The sequence below is a fragment of the Meleagris gallopavo genome, chromosome 3 (genome assembly GCF_905368555.1).
Source record: "Meleagris gallopavo chromosome 3, MGAL_WU_HG_1.1, whole genome shotgun sequence".
NCBI classification, from domain to species: domain Eukaryota; kingdom Metazoa; phylum Chordata; class Aves; order Galliformes; family Phasianidae; genus Meleagris; species Meleagris gallopavo.
In genome coordinates, this window is record NC_139406.1 from 33,835,433 (window position 1) to 33,852,644 (window position 17,212).

The 17,212-nt window shown below is 36.8% G+C and overlaps 1 protein-coding gene across 3 annotated transcripts in view; it reads left to right on the top strand.

Annotated features, from left to right (window-relative positions):
- Positions 1 to 17,212, top strand: part of GALNT12 (polypeptide N-acetylgalactosaminyltransferase 12) — a 44,535-nt gene that overhangs the window by 13,846 nt on the left and 13,477 nt on the right. For 2 of the 3 annotated variants that reach the window (XR_014882381.1, XM_085220590.1), the window contains exons 4-7: positions 2,788 to 2,973; positions 5,273 to 5,390; positions 10,632 to 10,808; positions 13,156 to 13,287. Coding sequence is in view for 2 of the 3 variants with exons in the window: in XM_085220590.1 (XP_085076716.1) it covers positions 2,788 to 2,973; positions 5,273 to 5,390; positions 10,632 to 10,808; positions 13,156 to 13,287 (613 nt within the window). In the remaining variant the exon portion in view is untranslated. Of the gene's footprint in view, positions 1 to 2,787; positions 2,974 to 5,272; positions 5,391 to 10,631; positions 10,809 to 13,155; positions 13,288 to 16,543; positions 16,603 to 17,212 lie in introns of all 3 variants that reach the window. The other variant, XM_085220591.1, reaches the window with a different exon arrangement.

Consider the following 17,212-nt stretch of genomic DNA (forward strand, 5'->3'; position numbering starts at 1 on the left):
GAAGATGAGCTAGGCCATCTTTTCAATCTGGTTGTGATACAAAGCATCAGAGGGGTAGATAAAGTAGAGAGGAATTAATGTTATGTCAGCACACCATCTGTGCTGAGATACTGTAATTTGAACTTCTGTTGTTTTTCATCTATATTGCAGATCTGCATAGTTTAGAAAATTTCCATTAATAATAAATACATTTGGGGAAAAAAATGGCAAAAAGGAAACCAGACACCATAAAACCAAGAACACAGAATACTGGTTTTATGGTAAAAGTATTTACGTTATACCTTACCTATACATAGCCAGTACCCAAAGAGCTCTTTAGAGAACGCTTTTCCTACTGTATATCCAGCCAGTGGAGCACTCCACTGCATCACCCCACTGTGCTATCACTATTGAACAGTTTCAGTACCTTAATCAGATCACTTAGATACAGCATATAGGAAATGAACTCTCTCAAAAACATTTCAAAATAAATAAATAAAAAATCATTTCCTCAAGTTATGATTTGCATTCTGTAAAGATGCTTTCTCAGATATCGTAGACCTCAGAGAAAGGCTAGAAAATCTAGCACTACCCAAAAGTGGGGTGAGATTGTCAAGAGAAACACTCCATTTTGCATTTGAAATTGTATCTGGAATAACTATTTTCTTCTTAAAATTGTCGTATTTATTCTTATTTTTGTCTAAATTTCACGATAGATATGTTCCAGATAAATTTTGGTTAACTGTATAGTACAGATAATGTGAAGAATGACACAAGTATAAAAATCGAAGAATAACTATGATTTTAATGACTGCCTTCTTAAAAAACAGCGTATAGGAGTGGAATCATTTCTGTAATGTCTTCACGTTCTTTTTGCAAACCACTAGATGGTAGTCTTGAGAAACAGTTTAGGTAATTGTGAGTGTAATACATTGCCTTCTGTAAAAAGTTAGTTCTGGATGTGTCTTGGAACCTATGCCCTTTTTGCTCTAGCTGCAAATGTCCATCTCTGAGCAGTTGTTTACATGGCACTGGCTCAAATTTATGGAAGCAATATGTCAGTGTTAGAATTTTGCAATGCAACCATCTCTCTAGTTGTAATCTGTTTCTACATTGTACCATCTAGTTAAATTTTACTCTACAGAAAAAGTGATGACTTTTCACTTAGCTGATTCCTTTCATAACTGCAATCATGTGCCAAATATATATTTTTTCACTCTTAATGATCAACTAAGCTCTTTTACTTTTGATAGGGAGTTTTTTTTCTCTGTATTTACATCCTTCCCATTGCTTTGTGCATAACCTTTATGCAAGTGAAAGTGGAGATATACAAATATTGTTAAGCCCTTTTGTGCAGACTGCCAAGTAGCACTTCAGTGGGGGATTTTAAAGAAGAAAATGGCTGTGTTGTATTTCCCTGGTGGCAACAAGAAGGGACCATTTCATGTTTAAGGCAGTCTTTTTCAGCTCAGACAATACCCCTCTGGAGCCACTTCTGTCCTCTGCAGTATTTAACCACCACAAGCTGCTCTAATTTCAGAGAGCTGAGCGTAACAGAGTCAGACCCCCCTGTTCAGCCTGCAGATTTTGAGCTTCATATTCCCGTGAGAAACGAACTGCCCTTGAATGATGGATACATCAGGTCTTGTCTGACCATCTAACACATTCATTTTTTCTTCTTATGTGGAATGCATAAATCAGAAGATGCAGGGCTAAAAGAAGACTCAAAAGTCAAACAAGCACTTCTTGATTGAACTAACCAGAGATGTTTAAGAGTAATGTAGAGAAGACTACTAAAGAGTGATTTAGGAAAAAAGCCTTTGATTGAGTGTTCATGCTTGAATTGATCTATTGTAGTACTAAAAGAGTCCTTTCCAGAATTTAAGGCAAAGGCAAAGAATCTCCTTACATTTTTTAAGGGCAAATACTTTTGGAAAGGAATTCAGAAAACCCTGAATGATACTGAGAAATGGGAGGAAGTTTATCTTCTTGCCAAAGCCTGCTTGCAAGGAATGTCCTCTGCTCTGATGTGTTCCTAGTAGTGATAGAGATCTCAACTATCTTTAGATCAGACTTGCTGATAGTGATGTCATTCTGCAGAACTATCTTTTTTGTCCTTTTAACTGTCTTGTAGTGTTAGGGTTTTTTGAGGCCATCTTCATGATATTTTCACTATTAGGGATCTAATATCATATGATGTGAATCTTTTTTTTTGTTTTGAATTCATGGCATCTTTTTAAATTACTGTGCTAGTGTTCAGTGTAACTTTTTACAGATTATCATATTTATAGGAAAAACTGATTTTGAGGGCCATGGAGCTATCTTATTTGTCCCTGGAGAATGGTAATGATCATGACAAAAGATTACACACTTTCACCTTTGATATGATCCAGGAATCCTACTTCATTCTTCTCTTTTTTATAAGTACTTCAGAAGCAGCTACATGTAAAACGCAGACATTTTTGTTGTGATTGTGATGTTGAATATGGCAGCTGAGCCAGGTGCTGGATATGTAATCACAAGCCATCTGGCATATCACACTTCCACTGTCCAGGAAGTGTGGTCCTTGCCAGATGCCTGAGTCCATCCTAATGCATCCTCAACAGCAACAACAACAAAAAGATTATTCTTGTAGTCATTTTTTCCTTATATTGCAGCATGAGTTGAGAAATTTTGGTTGAGAAAACCATTGTTTTCTTTTCTTGACTGCTCTAGGTTTTGAGTTTTGTAGTAAAAGGAATTATTAGAAGCTTCTCTCAGTAATATGTTCTCTCCTAATGTGCTTATTTCTTCTTTTAAAACCATTAGGATCGCAGAAGAAGAATCAGCTGTTGTATGCCCTGTTATTGATGTTATTGACTGGAATACGTTTGAATACTTGGGAAATGCTGGTGAGCCACAGATTGGTGGATTTGACTGGAGATTGGTCTTCACGTGGCACACAACCCCTGAGAGAGAACAGAAACGAAGAAAGTCCAAGATTGATGTGATCAGGTTAATTTTTATGCATCCTTTTCTTAAACTGTGAATGTTGTGAGTACTTTTCATTTCAGTTGGAAGTGTCAGAACCTGAAAAAACATATTGTGAGTGCTTACCACTTAGTTTGAAATTATGCATTTTGTATGGTTCCCTTTTTTTGGAGTAGCTTCTTTCCAGGAAAAATACTGCTCTAGAAGCTGAAATTCTTGTAATCTGTTGTGTGAAATCCTTATTGCACAAGTAATCACTTACTCCTGTAGATTCACTCCCAACAGACATTTAGCAGCACAAAGAAGGGTTGTATGTTCTCAATTAGTACTGGAGGTTATCCTGTATGCAAAACAAAGAGATCTACATTGTGACAAAACATGTCTTGGTCAGCAATGAAAAGAAGAAAAAAATTGTCAACCAATAAGAAGACAGAAGTCATTCTGAAGACTTTCTCTCTGCTGTAGCAATAGGGGTGGCTCCTTGCTCTGTTTTCAAAGGTGAACCAGTTTTCAGATTCCTCATTTGGGTTGAAATGGTTTAGCATTGCCCACCATAGTTTCTGAGGGACTAACTTGAAGGAGATTGTGTCTTCTTCATGGTGGGTTTTAATTCTGTTTGCAAGAGTTGAAATCCATAGGTGTTATTCATCACCCTGTATTGAATTTTAGGTTAGGTAAAGAAAGTTCAAAGAGTGCTTCTAGCAAATGGGTACTTACTGTAGACAAAATCCCGATAGCTGAGGGTCTGCTATACTTGACATGGAAGTTGCTGTATTTCAGCAGTGCATTGTGAGAAATGAAGCACCTCTTCAGCATTTTTAACGTCACATCCTTTTCTTTATTTAAAAGTTGTCATCTTACAACCTACAACAGATATAGAATGATTGATTTTTTTTTTATTTTTTTTTCCCCAGTCTTTTCTAGGTCACTTATCATGATAATAATATCCTGTGCTTCACTAATATTAATGAATTTATCCTCAACTGTGAGAAAACAGGATTTTTTTAATAGGAAAAGTGAGACAGTAAATCAGACTATTTCAGCATACATTAATATGCATATTAAAAAAAAAACTTTTAAGTAAAAGCCTCTAGCTTAAATACAATGTTTTTCTTCCCAGCAAGAAGGAATTGTCTTTGGAATGCCAAGGGGAAAATGATGATAAGGCTTCAAGGTGGATCAGTGACTGAGCTGAGTGGCATAGTTATCTGGAGAAAGCAGCAGTGCTTAGGGAGTGGTATCACTGTTTGGAAAGACTAGAGGAGGGGTGAGGCAGAAGAGCTTGACAGCTAATGGAGTCTTTTTCTCTTCTCTGTCTCACCTCATCTCTTTCCATTCTTTGAAACAACGTATGACAGTATAAGACTGTGTTGCATCAAAAAGATGGCTGGTAAAATTAGTTTTGACATGTTAAGAATAAGTGATGGCAGACCTAGCATTTTTTAATTCTTATATCAATTGAAATTTAGTAAAATTCATAAAGTGTCAGGTGAATTAAGTTCCAACCAGCATAATGTGGTTGGCACTTTAAAGAGGGTCATTTTCTGAGGCTGTAAACAATTAGGAGCAATATTAAACAAATTCAATTTTCTGTACAGATGCATACACCACTCTACAGAAAGTACATCCTTTAACCATGCTGTTGATCTGTGTCTTGTGCCCTTTAAGCATTGCCCTGCCAGAATGGTTCCAATTTGGACTTCTATTTTTTTCTTTTTCTTTTTTTTTTGTCAAAGATAGTAAACAATTAAAAGAAATACAGATGGGCAGGTCATATTTGAAGGAAAAAATCTCTCTGAGGCTACATTTACTTAATTTTGATCAGCTAATTTCTGAGTTTTTCCACTTGTTATTAATGGAATCAGGAATATTGTTATTAATTACTAAAGCACAGGTTTGTGTTTACATACAACTTAAGTAAAATTTATAAGTATACTGCACTTAGAATTTCAGAACTGACTAAAATAATTCTACCACAAAGAACATATGTTCTGTAATTTGAAGTAACAGGCAACTCATTTAATACCAGTCTCAAAGATTTACAGTTGCAAAAATCTATCCTTGCATAACGTTTGTCTTCTCACATTTCATTGATGTTTTTATTTTAATATATTTTGAAACTCATTTCTGATACAGTTTGGTTAGCAGAACATTAAGTTCAAATGGCCTCACAGTAGAATACTTAATTGATCAGTAGCTGCCTCTTACTCTGTATCCTGAAGTCTGAGAAAATAGACAGTGAAAATGTATTTCTAACTCATTTTGTTGGTTTTTAAATTCCTTTTCTTTTAATTAAATTTAGAGTTATTATTCTCTTTTACAGGTCTCCCACCATGGCAGGCGGATTGTTTTCTGTGAGTAAGAAGTATTTTGATTATCTTGGTTCATATGACACAGGAATGGAAGTCTGGGGAGGAGAAAATCTTGAGTTTTCATTTAGGGTAAGTGACTTTTTTTTCGTGAGAGTAAAAACAAGCTTCTTATTTGTTTCATCCTGTCCTTTTTACTCAGTAAGATGGCTGTGATGTTAGCGAATGTAAAGAAGAGAATATTTCAGTATGCATTTACATTAATCTTTTCATCGTTCTCACGTTTCATTAGAGCTATATTTTCCTTCAGAATAACCATTTGAAAAGACATCTTTTTAAAGTATTTCTTTATTTGGAATGTCAGCGTAAAATGTAAGCAGTGGTGTGACATTAGAGTATGAAGTTTATGTTCTGTGGCTTAAAGCAGATAGTTGGAAAGACACATTAGTAGTTCCTACATGTGGTGCTGGAGTTCACTGTAGCAGCTGGTAGAGGGAACAGCTGGCAATTGATGGAAGTTATCAGTGGGACAGGGTGAGCAAGCCTGTGCTTCTGTAAGGCTTAATTCTGTTTCACATCAGGAAAAGTTTGTATAAAGGTTATAAAAGACAATGAGGAAATATCCAGGAACTGTAGAACGGCACCACACCAGAGGATGGATCTGGAATCAGGCAAGAAGCAGATAGATTGCTGTGCTGGAATAGAAAGGATTTGCAGTGAAGGAAAAGAAGATATGGGACAATGAAGACAGATGAGTAAAGTGATCACGCTCTCCTCATGTCCACTGTTACATGAACTGTTGCTGATTCCCACTGAGCACATGGTTCAACTCAGCTTGCTGAAGCAATCCAGCGGTGGTTTAGAAGGTATCCCACAATGCCATTTTTGATTTGTGGGGAGCTCCTAACTTACTATCCATGCTTTTCGTTGTTGTGTTGGGTTTTTTTTGTGTTTTTTTTTGTGGGTTTTTTTTTTTTTTCCCCCCACTAGATATATGTATTTTATGGTCATATTTGCATTTTTGTCTGTTTCCAGATTGTGGAGGGCAAGGATTGGTGGTTTTGTGGTGTTTTTTTGTTTGTTTGTTTGTTTTTACCGCTAAGAGTAGCTTTCAGGAATAAATAGTACAGAACCTTCTCATGAGAAAGGACTGCCTTCTCATCAGGAGACTGCCTTGCTTTAGACTTTTACCTGTTAACAGAAGAGGTGTGTAGTCTATGTGGCCATTGTGCCTGTCTCCTATGGCCTGTAGTGCATAAATCCAACTAAAGAGAGCTAAAGAAAAAGAGAAGAAAAGAGCTTGGAAGGATAATAAGCACTGATTCAGAAGTGACACGGTTTTTTTCTGGAAAGGGAATTCTCATCTAGGATCAACAATCTAAGTCCTCCTTGCCTCCTTTCTCATGTGGAGGTTACTTTTTCTGACACTTAATTCCAAACATGCAGCCCACTTGTCTCAATCAGAAAATTCAGGAGGCTTCAGTCCGAGGCTCAAAGCAACTTACCCACCTCTATGAGGTCTGTGAGCTTCTGAAGCAGGCATCTCACAGCTGGCTCCAGTTCTGGTGCAGTCTGCTTTGATGTATACATTATGGTGGTTTCATCTTTCTATGGCTAGAGACTTATTTTCTTTGGGGGTAATCACTCAGTCACACTAGTCAGATTCCCCATTGGCCCGCAGGAGTTAGGAGTCTCTGAGATGGCTTGTGGGGCTGGGGACTGGAAAGCCTGCACTACGTCCTTGCAGAAAGTGTGGAAGATGGCCCTCTTAATAGACCCTATGTGATACAAGAACACGAGTGAGCAGTGGGTTTGCCTGTTCAGCTTAGAGAAGGACTTTCTTCTCTTGGGCTGATCCAGCTCCGTGCAGACTACAGGTGACTGAACTGTTCTCTTCTGGGAGACAAACAGTGCAGCAGGATGGACTGAGTAATAGCAGCTGCTCCACAGGCCAATAAATGTACCTGGGCACACTCATTTCACCAGTGCAGATTGCCAAAAGGATCTGGGCGTTTGGAGCAAAACTGCAGACAATGTGCTTTGCTTCTATGTTTGTGCCTCCTGCAGTGAGGCATTTTGTGGAAGGGAGCAGAGCACTAGGAAAGCATTTTAGTGTGTTCTTCCTGCTGCCCACATTTCTGAAGAAGGTCAAGAGGGATAAATCAGTGCTAATTCTCGTCTCTGTGGTTTCTGAACCTGCCAGACATAAAAATTGGGGTCAGGAATACTGAAGCCCACTGTGAATTAATTCATTTTTCTTGCCTCTGAAAACACAGCCTCAGCTTGAGACAACATTCTCAAGCCTCCTTTGCCTCCTATTTGTTTATTCTAAACTGAAGAAATTTTCTGTGGTTTTGAGAGGTGCAACGAGGACAAAGCTTTGGCTGAAAGCATTATGACTAAGAGAGATTGAGGGTGTGTGCTGAATGCAGAATTGAGTCAATGTGCCTTGATTTGGGATTGCTTAATGCCATTTGGCTAGATAAAATTTCACTTCATGGACATAATGGGCATTGAAAGTCTCCTTCCTAAGGGATGCAAAGCAATGCCCTCTCATCTTCTGTCTCCTGTACATGTGCTGGTTGCAGTGTTTTCCTGCTGTTGGCACTGCATTGTAAGTTTGCTCCTGGGGGCTGCTGTTTGATACATCTACAGCCTATCCTTTATCTCACCATTGCAGCAAGAGGAAAAATACACTTATTCAAAAAGGCAAAATTACTTACTGCTAATTCTTCTCTTTTCCTTGAAATTTCCTTGTCTGTTAGTCCTGGCTGCTATGCCTCTGATATTCTGGGTTCTTCTCTAATCTTTCTGCACTGATTCTTCCTGTCCTGATGTGGAAATTTCTCCCGCAGCATGTATAGCCTGAGTGGCTTTAGGAACAGATTGTGTCCCCTTATCTTTGTTTAGAGAGTAGCATTTTTTCCTTTTTCCTTTCCAGAGAGTCCTAAAACACCACCATGGAGACTGCAGTTCATACAGGAAACTAATTTCTTGACTGCCAACTTGCTTTTCCTATTTGGCGTTTGTTGACCCAGCAGTTGGGTCACTTGTCTGGAGCCTGGCAGGGACAGGGATAGCTGTATGGCTATTGTAGCTTTTCTAAAGCAAGCATTCATTCCTGTTAAGCAAAGAAAAAAATGTTTATAGCCTGTGTGCATCAAGATGAAAGTGAAAGTAAAACCAATGTCACCTCGTTTTCTTTGTGAGATAGGAAAAAAGAAAAGCTTCTCTTATTATGAGAGCTGCCAGACCTAGTAAAGAATCATATTTGCATGCACATGGGGAGGCAAAATATAAATAAAATCTGATGTGCTTCTCTGTTACAGGAGGTGGAGGGGGAGAAACTTCCCCAGGGACATTTATTTAACATATAATGATCGAATTTGGTGTCTCTGTTGAATTCCTTGCTTTATTTTATAGCTCTTCATTTTATATAGAAGTTGAAATATGTTTTCTTTCAAAATAATTAAATAAGTCTTTTGAAGAATTGGGTAGCTAAAACACACCTAGTTCTTGTAATGGGAAGACAAGAAATTTTAAACCTTTTTAATGAGGGAAGCAGAATTTAATTGGCACTGCCTAGCAACCTACAGTTATTTTCTTAGAGTAATTCAGAGCTGTAGTTACTGAAAATTCAGATGCTGTGGAATTTTCTTTTTGGCAGCAATTTAATAAATGTAGTCAGCTTCTTTTATTCCATTTAAATCAGACTTTATCAAGGAACTGTACAAGAAAGTGCATCTTTCTTAATACTACATTTTTACTTCAGTAGTCTTTATGGTCCATTGCTCGTATTTTCTTGTTGAACACAAACTGATCAAAACACTAATCATCAATGAAAAATGCATCTAAGGAATATAACAAAAATGGGAATGGATAGGTTTCAGTAAATTTAGTGGACCTTAATATTTGTTGACAATATTTGCCTGATAAATTTCAACTTTAAAAAATACAATATTGGATATGGAAGTTATAACTTAAGTTAGCTATTGTTTGGAACAGAAATCTCTCTAAGGGAAACCCTATAATGAGAGCCGATGGTTGGTTTCATAGTGGCCTTTGAAATGGCTGTAGCATGGCTTATGTTTGAAAAAATGCAGGTTGTTTAAGAAGTCAGTATGGAATGGTAGATTTCTTACATAACTCCTTTAATCATGTTCCTGTTCAAAAGAAAGCCAGCAAACCTCTCCATTCCTTAAACATATCTTAGCCAATTTCCCTCATCATAGAATCATAAAATGGCTTGGGTTGGAAAGGACTTCAAGGATCATCAGGCTCCATCCTCCTTACTCAGGAAAAATGAGCAGCCACCTACGTGTGGATGGTTAAGTAAGCGAGGAGAATTAATTGCCTGGATTTCCAGCTTGAAAAAAGCTTCTTCAGAAAATCTGTCAGAGCAACTGGTGATAGCCTCAAGATTGTTCAATTGCAGTGTGTCTTCCCTTTCATCCTACCTGACTAAATTTCAGTAGCCTTGTTTCTGGCACCCTTCTAAATCAGAGAGCCTGCAGTATCATGCTCATGCACAGTGTTAAATGGCTGGGCTGCACTCTGCTTTCATTACAGCAAGGCTGGGATTGGAATGAGTGGTGGGGATGGACTGTAAAAGGTCTGTTAAGCCATAGTGGCCAGGGTTTTCGGGTAGAGGAGTGTAATTACAGAACTGCGTGTGCTGTGACTCATCCCCTGCTGGGTGCTCACCTGGGGGCTTCACTCCACAGACATCCATTTTCTGGCCTAGGTTGGAAAGGCCTGAGGATGAGGGCACAGCTCCATGTGCAAGCTCAAGTACTTTCCTCAACAGCAAGTAGAAACGCTGATTTAAATGGAAGAATTTTTTTTCCCTTTAATATCGGTTGGACACTGAGGGTCAGTTACGGAATTTCTTTGTTTACTTTTTTATGTGTTGAATCTTGGGTTCTTTTTTCTGATCTCCTATTAAAGATTAGTCACATTTCATAACTGAGCACCCATACCTGTATTCTGAAATGGTGAGTGTAGAAATGGAAGCACAAGCAGTGGTTTTACAAGCTTTGTCAAGTCAGCTTGCCAAAAGAATACAGGCAAAGCAAGATTCACTTCCTGATAAATATCAAATTTCTTTCTGAGAAGGCTATTTGTATGATAATTTTGCCTAGAAAGATGTCTCTTGCTTATGTAACTTGACTTGTAGACAACATTTAGACCTTCATTAGTACTGTAGACCATTTCTTATTTTTATTGTTTTATTCACCAGATGAGAAGCAAAATTATTGTATGCATGACTTATACTGTGTTATTCTTGAGGAAAGTATTATCCTTGCAAAGATGTGTATCCTTCTGCTTGCAAAGACTGAAATTAACAATGTATAATGGAAATTCTTTGTTCAGATATGGCAGTGTGGAGGAAGTCTTGAAATCCACCCTTGCTCGCATGTAGGCCACGTTTTCCCCAAACAAGCTCCCTACTCACGATCTAAAGCTCTTGCAAACAGCGTACGTGCAGCTGAAGTGTGGATGGATGAATATAAAGAACTTTATTACCATCGAAACCCACACGCTCGCTTGGTAAGTTGAGTCCCTTGTTCTTAGAGTTGAATTTGTGTTCAATGAATTAGCTGTTAATTTAACTAATGTTTAATGTGAAAGATTTCTTTCTTACTTCTTCTGAAACATTTTCCCAAACAGAAAATAAGTGTGTATGTAGACTTTAAATTCTTTGGAAAATCAGAAATTCTGTAAGTTGAGGAGAAGGCTAAACTTGTGAATAGATGAATAAATTAAAGAATGAAGTTAAGCGTGATAACTCAAGTAAGGAGGAACTTTTAGCCCAAAGAGTATGCTTCCAAGAAACAGGTGACACAGTATTCTATCAATTCAAAAATTACACAGCAGAAACACAGTAAATGAATTTTAGTCAACACATTTCAATGGACAGTAGATTTTTATGTGACCACCTTGCTAATAATCTTTAGCAAGATCACGCATCTTTTGATAATTGTAAAAGTTTGCATTCCTGTAAGACAAATTTACATTTTCCACGTTTAATTTACTGCTGCAGAGTGTTCAATTTAAACAAACAAAAAATTAAAAATTGGTATTGAAAAGACCAAAATGATGAGAATCTGGGATGAAAATGTTCCTATTCGAATGTTTGAAGTGTCAGTTTTTATTTGTTTTCACAGTTTTAATGCGGAAGAAAATATAAGATCATTTGTTAGCAAAATAGTTCAGAAGATACCTACTGTGAAATTTGCATAGGTCAGAGCAGTAAAGAAGTGTGGCAAATTGGTAGTTTGGTTAAATTTATATGGAGGGGCCTGTAGACTGGAGAGCAGTAGCATGCTGTGCAGCGTAGGCTGCTGAACATCCACCTCTCACTACACTTGACCAGAACTGAGAGACTAGACAGTAAGTTCCTAGTGTGTGCAAATGTCCCATATCCCATTAGAAATGCTTGTGGAAAAAAAATACTCCTCAAATCACCATGTTTTTCAAAGAACTGAATATTGTTAGCATTAGTATTGTGTTACTTTGGTTTAAACTAGGCAATTAGGTTATTATAGTCCATATTTTAGTAATAATTGTGTTACTTTAACATCATAAAATCCATTTAGGTTTTATTGTTGGAGTCTGACATTGAGAGAAGTATGGTTTTGAGTATCCGGAGACATTGTGAGTTCACAGGCAACACTGGCATGATTCTGCTTGTGTTTTATGCAAAGAGGACACAGCAATACATGCTGCAGATTTTCTTGTAAAGTCCAAGGTGGCTGATGCCTGTAATGCTAGTAACATAAGCTTTGCATATTGGCTTGCTTGTAGCACAGTGGATTTAAGCTGAGTCTTTTGCCTTTGTTTTTTGTTTGTTTGTTTTTTGTTTTTTTGCATGTATCAAGGCTGCTGCCAATGCCTTGTGGTTTCCATAATATTCTGTGCATCACTGGCTTCGGCAGCTGAGTTTAGAAACTTTTACTTCATCTAACCCAACTGTTCAGTTCCACAGCATAATGGAAAAATGATTGATGCTAAGGCTGCAGAATTTGGTCCGTAAGGTTTCGCTTTGAGATTAATGTTCAACCTTGGAGCTAATGTGTCATGCTGTTTGTTTATTCAAGCAGGCATCTTCGCCTCTGTTTTACATCCATTTTGTGTTTTCAGTTATATTTCCAGTTTTGAGAAAAGCAAATATATTTTTGGAGTGATAAAGAGTGTGTCAGGTGACCTGCAAGAGTCTGGGGAGTGTGAGCAGTACATCATGCCTGAGTGTCTGACGTCCCCAGTCAATATAAAGATAGATTTTGAAGACAGACATGAAAAGATGTAAACTACGCTCCTATTTGTAGGCAGGAAAAGGTCTGCACTGAAAGTTTTTCTCTGGCAATTTAAGATTTCATACTCCCCAGCCCCAAAACAGTGAAGGTCTAAGGAAACCTTGGCAGATTTCACAAATTTCATCAGTTAAATGGAAAAAAAAAAAAGCATCATTTATAAGTAATTTGCAAATGGATGGTGGAACAATTATAAATTCTCAAGATTCATTCTCTGCTTTTGAGATTTTCAGTTATCTAGCTGGAAGAAGTAAATTTTCCACTACACTTTCTTAGTCCAGCAAATTGTATTCAGGAATACATGAGGATTTCCTGGAATTTTCTCAGTCTTTTAAAATATTTTAAAATGTTATGTGCACCATTCCAATCTTTTTTTTTTTTTTTTTTTTTTTTTTTTGGTCAATGATAATGAATGTAAAGCTAATAAAATCAAGTCCAGTGCTCAAACATGGGAATTTTTCCTGGTTAAAAGTCCTACTAATCACTTGAGCATATGGTTCCTAATAGTGTAAACAGATAATTTAAAAGAGAGCATCTGTTCTGTGTTTTTAATCTTTATTTTTGTTTATTTATTTATTTTTTAGGAACCATATGGAGATGTGACAGAGAGGAGACTCCTTCGAGAGAAACTGAAATGTAAGGACTTCAAGTGGTTCTTGGAGAATGTGTATCCAGAGCTTCATGTACCTGAGGACAGACCAGGCTTCTTTGGCATGGTATGTGGTTGCTGCAAAGGGGGTCTCCTTGCAGTTTCCTGAGCGCTCCTTTTAGCTCACTCCAATGGTATTTTTATGCCAACGACAGCATGGGTTTTTGATAGAACTTAAGATAGAATCGGTAAACTTCAAAATGTGTTATCTATCAGAATCTTTATACACAGAGATACTGAAGAAATCTTGTGACGGGTTGTGAGAACAGGTAATGTTGCCATGAGCTGCACCTTCCAAGTGACATCTTGCAAGTGTTAAGGCAAGCAAAGGATGATCTTCTAATTTCTTTAAAACTTGACTAATAAAAAAAGAAGCCACTGAAGTTTTCTGATTTTTTTTTAGATGTCAACTTGAAAATAGAAACAGTGTGTTTTTTAAATGTGTATCTGCATTTTTCTATATGATTAAAATTGATGCCTTGATGACAAGAAGGAATGCTTATACTATGTGCTCCCAGATAATACTGAATTCTCTGTGTCAAAACCAATATGCTAATTTTTAATCTGGAGGACACTTTTGAACATTGTTGGTTCATAAGCAATTCTCACTGGCACAGTATGAATCCTCTTTTCATTTCTTAACAGACAACAGACAACAATTTTCAACACTATTTGCAGCTTAAAAATAAATATGAACTATAGCTTTTGTGTATGTCATGTTACTGTAATCTCATTTGGAAAGTTGGAGATGATGAAACAAATACCTGCTTCCTCTGAAAAAATGGCATATGCCTGCTGCTTATCATGTCAGGAGAACAAGGCTGTACCTTTCTGCCTGATAAAGATATATGAAATACCTTTTTGATTTTAAATGCCATGTTGACTTTTAAATACTTTGGTTGTAGCTCAATCACTCTGCAAATCTAGCTGAGCTGCATTCCAATACCAATTCATCACACCCAGCCAGTGTCACAACAGTCTTGGTTTACTGTCATTTGCACTTCAGTTACTCACTCTATGCTGTTCTTTTTTTGGAGGAGAAAAATATTAAGACTCATCTTTGAGGGCATAAAAAACACATAGGAAGTATGTCTACCCACAATCTTCTCTTTGTTACTTGTTGAACAAGAAAGTTCCTAATACAGAAGTGTTACATTTTCCTCTGAGTAAGCACTGATTAGAAGTAGTGCAGCAAAGCCCTGAAGAACCTCTGAAAGAGCAGCCACCCTCCTCTGTTTGTCTTTAAACTTGCACTTGAATTGGTATCTCTGTGCAATCACTGACATGAGAGGTAGTATCCAGCATTATCCAGCACCTCAAAGAGACAGCATTAGTTCATGTTGCGTTGTTTTGTGCTGGATTGTTAACTGATAAGGCCAAAGACACTAAAAGCAATAAGGTATTACAAAACTTATCTTCCAGAAGCATTTCAGTAGCCTTATCCTTCCCTTTGCCTTCACCCTTCAGCAGCCAAAAGAAAATTTGGACTAGTGGTAGTGATAACATTCTACTGGTCTTGAGAAGAGATTGGTGCAGGTCTTTTTGAGATTAACTGCTTTGTCATCTTCAAGAAAAGATTTGAAAATGCCTGGAAAAAATAATTCTTATTCAAAGCTGCTGGAGGTATCAATGGTGTAATTTAGGTGTGCTCTATATATTTCTCTAAAAAAAGTTCTTAAATGCTGCCATCTACTTGTGAGCATAATGAGAATACGTTTTCTGGCAGGAAGAATTTAACATGTGATTAAAGTACAGTTACGCTCAAGGAAAGTGATAGTGCAAAAATGACACCGACTGATTCAACTGATTTGTGGATATTGAGCCCCATCTGTTAACTTCACTAAATCACTGATCATGATCGTATTCTTTACTCCTGTGTTATTTGCATAGTGCTTTTTTGGTTCACAAAAAGACTGTTTAAATGTGTTGGCTTTGTTAATAGCTCTGCCTAGTGTGAGGTTATTAATTGTTCAAAAAGACTGCAAAGGGATATGGGGATTTATTTATCCTCTGCAAATCTTTATGCTGAAATTGAAAATCTTTCTAAGATTACCCACAGGTCAGCCACCAGATACTGAAATATATGCAAGAATTGTTGAGTGAAACTCAGTGCCATGCTCTGACAATTAGACCCTTATGCTATCATTTTTTTTCTTGATACCTAAATAAGTATTTACCATATCTGCTGAGATTGGTTGTCAGAAAATGTTAGCTACCTAGAACTTTATTTAAACATACAGATTTTTGAGTATTTTTGCTCGAGCCATGATTGCATTATTATAAGATGCCTGTGAGTAATATGAGTACACTTTATTCCAAAAGAATTTAGCAGTAATAATTATTGAATACCACAGTGCAGATTTCAGTCAGTATTCTGAACAGTCATACTTTCAGAAGGGGTACCATCAATATTACTTCTCCTTGTTCATTTTTTCTTTTTTAACTTAAGTCAGAATTTTCTATATAAGCACCAGGGCTGGAACAGTGCAGTTCTAGGTTTCTTGGGGTGAGCAGCTGAATTGCAACAACAGTATCACGTCATTGATTCATTCAGAGGGTCTCAGTCATCAGTATTCTGGTATTGTGTACTTCTTTCAGAGTTGCAGTTAAAGAGTTAACAGAGATCTGACAATATTGTTCACTTTGTTCTTTTGTCCTTTAAAAAAGATGATTTGAAAATAGCAAGCACTCAGTAAAATTGTTCTCTGTGACTGCTGGGATTGCCTTTGAGGTAAAAGATTATGTTTGGTCAATACAGTGAAGCTGTTGGCTTGTTACAATTTCATGCCTTACTTTGTCCAGGATACTAACCCATACTACTAATGCATCAATATCCATGCATCAATATCCATGTTACAGCAAAGGAACAAAGAAGATTTTTTTTCTATACTGTGGATGAAAAGAGAGGTTGGCTGCGCTCCACTGGCTGTGATTATCAACTAATACTATGAAGTTTTAATGTAAAAAATCCATTGTTGGTGCAAGGCTTACAATTATATGAAACATATAAATCTTTAAAAGAAAAATGTAAAGAATTATTTATAAAATGCCAGTTGCATTGCTGTAATTACATATAAGTGTCCAGATATTAGTAAACAACAGATTAGATTTCTCCAAGCACTGAAAGGTAGAAGTCTGAGCTGAACATCTCAATAGTTGCTGTTTATGACGTGCCTCAGCTTCCAAACAGAATGATAACTAAATGTCACTATAGAGTAAACCTGCAATGTTTCACTAGGAAATAAAAGTGGAAAAAAAGGCATAGCCAGTAATACTGCATGAGCATAATTTCTTAGAACTGAACTATGTATTTTAATGGGCAGGTGATCAACATTTCTTTTGCTTCTGTTTCTCTAATGCAGCATTCTGCAAAAGAATTAAGGTAAGTCAAGGAGAAAATGTTGTTCTTATTGCATGACTTGCTTACAGTGGATATTAGAACAAAAATAGCTCTAACAAATAATGGATGATTCTTATTTTGATAGAACTATTGTATGTAAAAGGAACTTAGACTGTATATTCTCTTTAACGGGAGAAAAATATTACTTTCACAAACTGACTTTTTCTGCCTTGGAACAGATGACTGATTTTTCTTAGCATAAATGGTGGTATGATCAGATTTGAAAATCTAATTGTTTTCAGACCTTTGTGTCAGATCAGGTCACTTATCTGCTTACTATTTACTATTTCCCTATATCTTAAACATCTATTAGGCTTCCTGATAAAGTGTATAAAAGAACATCTATCCATGTCTGATAAAACAACCTAAAAAGAACCAAGCTGAATTATTGACAGTGTATGTGTAGGAATATGGCTGCACAGTACACAAGTTTTTATGCCTGAAAAAAAAAGAAAATGAGAAAGAATGTGGAGTAGCATTGTAGGAATACAGACTGAGTTTTAAACATCTGAAGCAGAGCTTAAGTTACTACACTTTTTATACCATTTCTATTTTGTTTGCTGTAGTTGGGCATTGTGTAAGGATAGGAGAG